General features: G+C 42.8%; 1 protein-coding gene and 1 long non-coding RNA gene across 2 annotated transcripts in view; one reads left to right on the plus strand and one right to left on the minus strand.

Annotated features, from left to right (window-relative positions):
* LOC147031794 (uncharacterized) overlaps positions 1–6413 on the plus strand; it is a 47229-nt gene extending 40816 nt beyond the window's left edge. The window contains exon 4 of the long non-coding RNA XR_015054475.1: positions 5830–6413. This is a non-coding gene — a long non-coding RNA (uncharacterized LOC147031794). The remainder of the gene's footprint in view (positions 1–5829) is intronic.
* LOC147031795 (uncharacterized) lies at positions 1417–3072 on the minus strand. The gene is made up of 2 exons (XM_085859826.1): positions 2892–3072; positions 1417–2696 (listed from the first exon to the last, which is right to left on the minus strand). The coding sequence occupies exons 1-2, from the start codon at positions 3070–3072 to the stop codon at positions 1900–1902; spliced, it is 978 nt and encodes a 325-aa protein (XP_085715952.1). The 3' UTR covers positions 1417–1899.
* Positions 6414–11085: the final 4672 nt, after the last annotated feature.

The following is an 11085-nucleotide window of genomic DNA, read 5'->3' on the forward strand; positions in this document are numbered from 1 at the left end:
GCCTTTTGTCACATTTCCTGAGAAATGAGCTGAACTTTTTCATTAACACAACCCCCAAGTTATTCAATTGTGTGAGTATTGTAATCGGCTCTGTCTGTCCATCCAACATGCTCTGTCCTCCTCAAGGGTTGGGTAGAAATTCACCAAACTTGGTAGTTGGGATCATCATTTGGCAAGAAGAGCAGTGTCATTTTGGCCCCACTCCCGAGGGCGGTCAAAAGGTCAAATTCCAAAACATGCAATTTCGGGCACATTTTAACTTTGCTTTTGGTGGGAAGCATGGGGATTTGCGATGGCGCATCATCGACTTTGCTCTAGTTCTTCGTTACAAAACCCACGCGTGTTCCTATTTTTGTCCCTCAGGTTTGTCTCCCAGAACAATGTGAAGTTTTCCTCCTGTAATGTTCCTGTGTTGGTCAGGCGAGTCTCAGTTCCCTTTAAAATTAGCATTGATGTATGAATCAGGGAGGGACCTCACCGACTTGAGGGATTCATTCTAATTATTAAATTCTCAACACTCAGGATCACTGAGTTCTCATCATGATATTTTTGAACAAGCGAGTGACAGATTGACAAACATGGACATAAAAAGGATCCAAGTGATGAAATAAATTCCATCGAGTGTTTATCATACCCTAGTTCTGGAGACTGTTCACTTGAAAAAGCTGGAATCAGCCAACTGTAGGAGCCTGGTGTATATTTTTGCATTTCTGGAACGCTTACATGGTGGAGTGATGAGAGTGTTGCTGCCAAACATGGCATCTTCCTCTCCAGCGGGTATCATTATGACTTCTTCCTCTGCACACACATCAATAAAAGTAAGTTAAATCCACTCAAGAGCATTGTCATCATTATCTCCATCATTATCCTGCCTTCCAACACAATCCTGGAATGAATATCTATCAGATATTCTCTCCATCAGATATCTCTCTCGATCGCTCTGTGCTTCTCCCTCTTCCTCATTTTCTACATTTCAGTTCATGTTTTATTTCACTTTTCCCTGCAATTTCACATCTTCATTTTCTTCGTCACCAACTCCCACTGTGTCACCTCACAAGGGAATTTAAGCAATTTGGTCTCTCATTCCAATGTTTCATACAGAGCCCACAGATCCTCACTAACTGTACAAATTAAAATAACAAAACCTCATATGATGATGTCGAAGTGAACCATGATGGACTGCTTCATGAAAGGCAACTCGAGTCACCTGTCACTGATTGAAAGTGGGATTGTAAAAATTTTATTTTTCAAACAATTTTAATGAACATCCAGGTGTTCACAATGACGTCTTTATGGATACATTACCACTCGTACCAGACTTCCAGCAGTTGTAAGATTTGTTTGGCTTTGAGTGAAGCAAAATATTAGTTTGTTCTCAACACTTCAGAAGCACACACACAATGGGACACAATGGAGGTGAAGAACATGTAATTTAGACAATGTTTGGAATAATTTGTTACGTAAGGTAAGATTCTTGGAAACTTACGATCCAACCAGGAGGATGGTTTCCTGTACGAGGGTGGTGGAGGAGGGAACGAGTGTTTCTTCTGAGGGGTCTTTGGAAAAACAATAAAAATATGAAAGAATATTCACATTGATATGTTCATCATTTTGATAACTTGTTCAGGATATGGCACAGAAAGAAATTCATCGACAGAACAGGTAACCAATGGAAAGGTGAATTAGGTGATCTCATCCAATCAAGGGTGACCTTATGGTTAAATCAAGGGTTAAAATTCTTATGATTTAGCCTGTGTGGGGATGACCATGCCAATAAGTTACCTTTCCCACCAAAAATATAATTACAATTATCGCCACAATTAAGTATATTCTTCTCCATCAATGTAAGTATTCACAGTAATATCTTTTAAAGACGAAGTGCCAAAATGCATTTCAACTTCAGGTGTTCATCTTGGAGTTCGCTGTATTTGTAACTAGTATGTTCACCCCAACTTCTCCGAATAACTGAAGAATGCTTACCTGTTGAAGGTGTTGAATATGGTGAGGGCTGTCACCACCATGCTGCTTCTGCTGCTGCTGCTGTGGCTTGTAATCGCGGCGAGGCTTTTGTTCACCCTCGAACTCCTCTAAAACGCGACGTGTCTGTAACCGCTGTTCCTCACAGCGTGACTTCTGTTGATGATGTGTCAAGCCAATACCACTGGGTTTCCATTCAATTTGCACACCTTTCTTTGCTGCCTGCCTCTGCTTCTTCATTTCTTTTTTGAAGCAGACTTTTTCTTTTTTTTTGAGCAGCTCTTCATCTTGCTGCTTCAGCTGTTCCTTCTGTTTCCCACACTGAGACCACTCATCGCCATTCTCATTCTGTTGTTGCTGTCGACCTAATTTCCAATCACCAATCATTTGGACACTGTTTTCCTCGTGCACACCACCACTTGCTTCTGCCTCCTCAATGGTATCATCAAATTTCTCAATTACTCTGTGCTTTTCCACTTCTATTCTTCTCTGCTTTTCCTCATCTATTCGTCTCTGCTTTTCCTCTTCCAATCGTCTCTGCTTTTCCTCATCTAATCGTGTCTGGTTTTCCTCATCTATTCGTCTCTGCTTTTCCTCTTCTATTCGTCTCTGCTTTTCCTCTTCTATTCGTCTCTGCTTTTCCTCTTCTATCCGTCTCTGCTTTTCCTCTTCTATTCGTCTCTGCTTTTCCTCATCTCTTTGTTTCTGCTTTTCCTCATCTATCCGTCTCTGCTTTTCCTCATCTCTTTGTTTCTGCTTTTCCTCATCTCTTTGTTTCTGCTTTTCCTCATCTATTCGTCTCTGATTTTCCTCATCTCTTTGTTTCTGCTTTTCCTCATCTCTTTGTTTCTGCTTTTCCTCATCTATTCGTCTCTGATTTTCCTCTTCCATTCGCCTCTGTTCCTTTGCCTCACTTTTCGAAACCTGCTTTTCCCGAGTACACACATCGTTTCCCCTTTTCCAAAACTCTTGCTCCAGTTGATGTGCCTTATTCTCTCTACATGAGAACTCCTTGTCTTTTTGTTTCTTTGTCTCTAAAAATTGCTCTTGCTGCTCACGCTCCAATTGTTCTCGTTGGTGCAGCACTCTCTCCATTTTCTCGACATACTTTCGACATACTTACACCTTTCCAGGAAGACCATTCCACGCATTAACTACTCTCTAAGTAAAAGTCCCCTGCCTTGCTACCGTCTTAACTCTCCTCTTCTTCACTCTCAGGAATGAACCCTGGTCCCATCACTGTCTCGTCTGCTCATCATTCTTCTGCACTTATCATGTTTAAACCCTTCCTTATCTGAAACATCTCGATCATATCTCCTCGTAACCACCTCCTTTTTAGTGTATAAAGCCCTGTCTCCTTCAGCTGCTCCTCATCGCTGAGTCTAGGTAGGCCCGGAATCATCTCATAGCCCTGTGCTGAACCCTTTCTATGGCAGCGACGTCATTCCAAACTCGTGGTGACCAAAACGTCACACAATGTTGTTGATGTGGCCCTGACTAAATTCTGATGCAATGTTGACACTCCTGTTTTGATTGATAAATGATCCCCCTCTGAAGACAACCTAAAACCCTATTTGCTTTCCCCACATATTGCTGCCTGGCACTGTGCTGCCTGCTTATCTCCTGTATCGGTTTCCACCCCCAGATCCTTCTCCTTTGTGACACGCTCCAAAATTACCCCTTGCATCCTGTAATCTCTATTTTCAATGTTCTTCCCCATCCCCAACATCTTACACTTGCTCAGGTTAAATTCCATCTGCCAATCTTTTGCTCAATCTATGCACGTATCAATACTTTCCTGAATCTGATCACCACCCCCTCTGCTATACACTTTACCTCCAAGCTTTGTGCCATCTGAAAATTTGGAAAGCATACTCTTCATCCCACGATCCGAATGGTGAATATAAACAATGAATAATGATGGTCCAAGTACTGATCCCTGAGATACCCCACGACTTACATCTTCCCAGCAAGACATCCTCTCACTCACAGCCACTCTTTGTTTTCTATCACTAAGCCAGTTTGTAATCCAATTAGCTACCTGACCAGCCACTCCACAAGCCCTCACTTTGGCTAACAACTTCCAATGTGGTACCTTATCAAATGCCTTCTTAAAGAGTCTGGATATACTGTCCACTGCCTTTCCATCATCCACCCAATCAGACACTGCTACCTCGAACTCTAAAAGATTTGTGAGACAGGAACTATCTTTGGTAAACCCATGCTGACAACCTTTAATTAGTTTGTATTTATTTAAACTAGTGCGGGCCCGTAGGTGCGTGCCCGTAGGTGAGTGCCCGTAGGTGAGTGCCAGTATGTGCAGCCCTCTCTCGCCCCCTCTCTTTCGCCTCCCCTCTCTTGCCCCCACTCTCATCCCCCCTCTCTTGCCCCCCTCTCTCCCCCCTCGTCTCGCCCTTCCTCTTCCCCCTCCTCTCTCGCCCCCACTCACATCCCCCCCTCTCCCGTCCCCCTCTCTCGCAGATATTGGTCGACAGATAAATGGCCATAACTTGGGAACCGCTTGTCCGATTAATATCAAACCTCGAAAAGGCACATCTGCGGGTCCCCAGCAATATACCTGGCAAGTTTCAATCAGATCGGACCGTCAATCGTGCAAAAATAAATAAACAAACATTAATTGTGATGTCATTCGTGATGTCATAGCACCATGTCTTGTCATTGGTTGACACATAAATGGCCGTAACTTGGGAACCACTTATCCGATTAATATCAAACCTTGAAAAGGCACATCCGCGGGTCCCCAGCAATATTCCTGGAAAGTTTCAATCAGATCGCACCGTCAATCGTGCAAAATAAAAAAATAAATAAGCAAACATTAATTGTGACGTCATCGCACCATGTCTTTTCATTGGTCGACAGATAAATGGCCGTAACTTGGGAACCGCTCGTCCGATTGACATCAAACCTCGAAAAGGCACATCTGCGGGGCCCCGGTAATATTCCTGGCAAGTTTTAATGAGATCGGACCGGTGGTTGTCAAGAAACGGCGGTCGCAGACAAACAGACACACACACACACACACACACACACACACACACACCAACACACACACACACACACACACACACCAACACACACACACACAGATTGCTGGAATTATAGATAGATGATTACTCATCTGGTCCCTTATTCCCTAATGAATGTCTCCAACTCCGGAGTAACACATTGGAAGAAGCATGAGTGAGTGTGTGTGTGTGTGTGTGTGTGTGTGTGTGTGTGTGTGTGTGTGTGTGTGTGTGTGTGTGTGTGTGTGTGTGTGTGTGTGTGTGTGTCTGGAGTGAGGGAGAGAGGAGAGTGGAGGAGAGAGAGAGCAAGTGGAGTCGGGTAGAGAGGGGAGGTTTGGGTGGGGGAGTGGACAGAAGTGGGTTAGTGGGAGAGAGAAGGGAAGAGGGAGGGGAGGTGTAAGAGTGGCATCTGTGGGCTGCCATTACGGGATCAGGAATAATTTGTTGTCAGTACATGCACATGTATGCCTGGTGTTGGCTTCATGGTTAGGGTGGTGGGCTTGGGATCCTGGGATCCTGGGATCCTGAGTTCAAATCCCACTTGGCTGTTGAATTAATACCAGGTGGGTTGACTCTGCCTGTCATCCTTCTGAAGTTGGCAAAATGAGTGCCAGCTTTCTGGTATCCTGTGTCGGAGTGGCGACCCATCCAGGATTATGCCCAAGAGCCAAGGAAACTGCTTTCACAGCACAAATGCTCTGCACAGTATATGGTCCCAATGGATGGATGGATGGAAACACATGTGAAGCAACCTTTTCCACAATGAATAACATATAAAGAAAATGAGGAACAAATTTACAAATTAACATGTGAACTGTCTCACAAGGATTGCAATGATGGATGACAAATGCTGTACCGTTTGAAGAGGGTCATGGAGCATCAGGCACTCCTCTGCTGATCCAGCTTTCAAAGTAAGTTTTGAAATACAGCTTATTGTGTTCTTAATTTTATTGTTGTAATCGTATCTGTATAATTTTGATCAAAACACATACATACACATATTTGTGCTTGTATACCTTGAGGAGATGGATTCGTATAACAATTTTTGGTTTCTAATAATTAAGCCGACATTGTTTTGTTACACATGCAGACTTCTATTGAGTTCACCTGGCTGTTATATCACGTGATTACATGAAGGATTGCATTACTTTGTCTTGCACGTGGTATGGTGGCTCTCACACCTTATGTCCACTTGGTGAAAGTGGCCCCTCTCAAAAAAATAGTGAAGATCACTGCTTCAGATCCTTTATCGTTTCGACTGTCTCTATTCTATAACCTTTCAGACACACCACACAAACACCGATCGTCTTCTTGTAAAACATTAACTACACTTTTTTCAGCAAGTGATGCACAAACTCGACCCTCCTCCCCCCCCAAAGGGTGAGTACTCTGCTCGTTATTTGTGAAAACGAAATGTAAATTTGTTTTAAATTTCTGAGCTATCTTGTCCCCTTGGAGAAAGGAATTATATTTTTGATGAAACCGTCACTTGTCTTCCTTACCAGTGAACGGGGTTTTTCTTTCTGTTATTCTTCCTCCTGTTGATCCAGTATGATGGTTTGAATGATATTACCACCACAAATAAGAAGATAGCAATTGCAATGATCAGGACATCGCAAACTCTGGAAGCGAACTCTGCTTCCTCCAGAGCGTCATGCTGGAAAATCTATGGACATGGAAAAGGGCAGGGACAGGAGAAATGTTTACTACATTTGAAACTAGAAGGGCACTCGGAAGAACGCATACCGCCACCACGCAATGCTTGATCCGTGAGAACATATCAGGCCCAAAATACATTTTTGAACAAAAAAAAGGGCAATCGGAGGTTGCAGACCCTCACCTCACCAGGAATTCTTTTCAGTGGTGTATTTTAAAAAACATAATATTTTGGGAAAATATGGCTGCCAACAATGTGACCAATGACATCAGATGTGTGAACCTTTTGTTCCTCATGGACAGGTGGTCATACATGTAAAGTTACACCTCGATTTGTTCAGCCACTTCAGAGAAGAAGATTTTTGAAGGTGATTGTTTTCTTAAACAACATGGCTGCCAAATCACGTGACCGATGATGTAATAATTTTTTTTTTTCTGTGGACTAGACGACCCTCAAAAATGTTCATACTGATCGAATGCGGCATTCTACATTTGCAATTATGACATCATAACGAGGGCACCAACGACCTCATAAAAATATCAAACTCATTCCCCATGAGGTGTGCTTGCGATGTGTGGTTTCAATTTTTTCCTTCATGCGGTTTCAGAGATACAGAGGTCTTAAGTTTTTCAGTTTTTCCAATATGGCTGCCACACCACATGACTTATGACATCATAATTATCATTGAAACATTCTACATGAGTAGTTACACCAATGGTAAAAATTTCGTCCACAATCCGTCCACAACTTTTTGAGATATCGTGCTATATGTTTGGTTGTTTGGTGAAGGTTGTTGGGCCCTATCTCTCAACGGTGAAGAATCACTTAAAAGTTCTCGGAGTTGGATCCGGATCCGGATCTTCACCAAAATCTAATCAGTTCGTCCTTGTCACACACCGAACCCGTCCACAACTTTTTGAGATATCCTGCACACAAACAGACAGACAGACAAACAAAGAGACAGAGAAGGGTGAAAACATCACCTCCTTCACCTTCTCTGGTGGAGGTAATGAAACTAAACAATATTTTTACAATTATTTTACAAAATCCAAAATCTCGTGACAAAGAACAAGATGTTCGTGAAATTTGTTTTGAGTCCAAACACAATGGGTCATCGAATGTACGAGAATTTATCATTTGTTTAAGACAAGGGTTTAGACCCAACTTTTCAAGGTGCATTTCATCATCATCATCATCATCATCATCATCATCATCATCATCATCATCATCATCATCATCATCATCATCATCATCATCATCATCATCATCATCATCATCATCATCATCATCATCATCATCAGGATGAAGGTTTTGTTGAACCCACACTGGGTATATCGGTCTCGTGAGAATATTTTGCCAAACACAGTTTTTCTGGAGGGTTTGGGAAGAAATTTGTGATTTGTTCAGAATGCTGGAGAAAACTCGCCTCCTCTTTGTGAGAGACACCGTGGGATCTTTAACGTCCACCAACGAGTAAAGGACCGTGAAGATTCCTCCATCGACAGGACCATGAAGTGAACCCGAAACATAAACATCCTCGCGGCAGTGAGGGATCGCAACCATTTAAAGGACGGAGAAGGAAGATTAAATATGGGATTCAAACTGTGCACCAACACACATCTTACTACTCCTTTTTCAAGGCTACTCCAGGAATCTTAGATTTACACAACAAATCTGGAAGCGAATTGCCTTTGGACGAATTACCATTGCCATTGGAAAAGACAGGCAACTTAATTTGGTCTCTGAAAGGATGGGACATTAAGTCTGCTGTCTCATTATGAGGCACTATCCTGGCTGTGGTATACAAGGATGGCAGTTTTTCGAGTCGGATCCGATTACAGTGGTATCAAACTTAGGTCAGTCAAAATAAAAATGTCCCAAACAGCTTCCCTGTAAAACCACAAAACACATCCGATTCACCCAACTTGTGAACAGTACCAACGTGTGCCATTTTGTGTGAACCTTTCACGAGGGTCTCTTTCAATCCTCACTAACATGCCAGGTGATCTGTAGATTCCACTACCGAGGACCAGCAAGACCATGATGATAACCCACGTCATCTCTGGTCGCTGGCGCGTGCCAAGCATCAAACTGGGGAACTGGCGATTTAACGAGTTATTATTCTTCATTGTTCGACTGTGACGTCATCATGCACTGTGACCACGCTCCATCATGATTACAGGTTCTTAAATAAATTATTAAAATGTTTAGAGTTTATCTGTAAATCCAGGAAAGTGCAAACTAGTTTTAATTTAACAATTAAGGAAATTTACGAAAGAATAAACAAATTTTTATTTTCCACCACCACCACTCCCACCACCCCTCCCACCACAGCCGTTTCCATCAGCACCACTCCCACCACAGACGTTTCCATCACAACAAAAAATATCACCATCAACAACCCCTCCACCGCCATTACAACTCCCATTGTCACCCTGAACACCACTTCCATCACGTGGGGTAATCGATGTAAATTGTTTCTCCAAACTTGCCCACTCGGTGAGAGAAGACGCCATTTGTATTTCCCTTCTCCATCGGTATCCCGTGTGGAATCCCGTGCGGACACGGACAACTCGTTGTGTTACAAACTCTCAATACAACACCTGTTCGCTTTAACATTAAAGCACAAACAACTACTTGATGAACAACTGATAAACAAACTCCTTTGTTGTTGTGAACCTTCCCGAGTCCGTGATCTCTTACAATCCCCTCTTACCTGCCGTGGAGATCGCCAAGTTCCACCAAGGACGAACAACACGAAGATCACGATGAAGGACAACATCTCTGCTGTTCCTCCATCGATCATCATCGATCCTCCAACTGACGCTTCAACGACGTCTCTTCCTTTCGTATTTCCTGTTGATGGAATTACCATTGTGACGATGAACACCCACAGTGACGTCACGTCAACAAATGGAATTGAACCAGATCTGGATACAGATTGGATTATTTATTTTAATTTTTCACTGATTCTTCACCATTGAGAGATGGGGTCAATATGATGTATGGCACGATATCACAAAAACGTATGGACGGACTATGACCGGTGACGTCATGCTAAATGTGGAGATTCCGGATGGTACAAAATGTCGGCTGTGACGTCATCGACAGATTAATTTTTTTCTTCCATGACATCAGATATGAACATGACACCGTTTGAGTTCCAAAATGAGTGATAAATGAAATCCGCACATTTTCTCATTTTAAACAAAACCCTAAATAACACTCACACGTCACACTCACTCAACGTCACAATGAAGAATCCCCTTTCAGGATCAGTTTCCCTCAGATAACCGTGTTTGGATAAAACGGCATTTTCACAATGATTGTGGCGTGGTGAACTCGGTGATTAACTTCCTCACTTGTTCCAGGGTATTCTAACTGTGTTATAATACAATGTGTAATGATTGTACAATACATGGAGAAACGTCACAGGATGTGATGTCACATGTGGGCGGGGCCAAAGCGAGGGACGTTGAGTCCTGATCCCTTGGACACGTTGTTCTCCCCAAGTTGTGATCTGGTTGTTTTGTTTTGTTCTGTAATAAACAGTTAAAATCCTTCTCTGTTGTTGAATCCTTGAAAATGCCTGAAATGATCGCGATGACCTTCGATTGAACCGGATGTTATTGTACTTGGACATTAGGACATCACGTGATGTTGTAAAATGTTTATTTTTGTTTTTGTTTAATTTATATTCTCAGTGTGTTCCGTGAAACTCTGTTAATTAACCCGGAAATAATTCGTTTGAACCGATGAACGAGTGATGCATTGTGGGTTCATCAATCACGGAGACCACGTGACCGGCTCGCGGCGCCATCTTTGAGGTTCGTCGATGTCTGGTTCGAGTTGTTGTGGTTGAGATGTCGGAGAAGATAAATAACATGAAGGAACCTTGATGGCCGTGTCCGTGTAACAGCCTTGTAAACCACCGTCCTGGTGATACTTGGAATGTCCAGTTGATTGTTTTGTTAAATTGGAGGAGGACGTTCTTCTTATTTGTTTATTTATTTTATTCAAAATGCCCGCCGGCTTTCTTGTGTACGTTTACATTACATCGAGTGATCTCCAATAATAATCGTGTGTGTGTGGTGTGTGTGTGTATGTGTGTGTATGTGTGTGTGTGTGTGTGTGTGTGTGTGTGTGTGTGTGTGTGTGGTGTGTGTGTGTGTATGTGGTGTGTGTGTGTGTATGTGGTGTGTGTGTGTGTGTGGTGTGTATGTGTGTATGTCGTGTGTGTGGTGTGTATGTCGTGTGTGTGTGTGTATGGTATGTGGTGTGTATGGTATGTGGTGTGTGTGTGTGTCCGTCCTCCAACACTCCAAAACCATGACACCTCGTTACCCCACACTTTGCATCCCAAGGGAACTCCAAGGAAGTGTCCGAGTGAAAATTGAGTGTTTGGGTAAATTAAAACACTCCTTT

This window comes from Eptatretus burgeri, chromosome 2 (genome assembly GCF_056783735.1).
Source record: "Eptatretus burgeri isolate ZD-2024b chromosome 2, Ebu_testis_v1, whole genome shotgun sequence".
NCBI lineage: Eukaryota > Metazoa > Chordata > Myxini > Myxiniformes > Myxinidae > Eptatretus > Eptatretus burgeri.

Coding starts and splice junctions, on each gene's coding strand:
- LOC147031795 (XM_085859826.1), bottom strand. CDS start 3,072: ATGGAGAGAGTGCTGCACCAACGAGAACAATTGGAGCGTGAGCAGCAA. Junction 2,697..2,891: donor GGAAAAGCAGGTTTCGAAAA/GTGAGGCAAAGG, acceptor AGAGACGGATAG/ATGAGGAAAAGCAGAAACAA.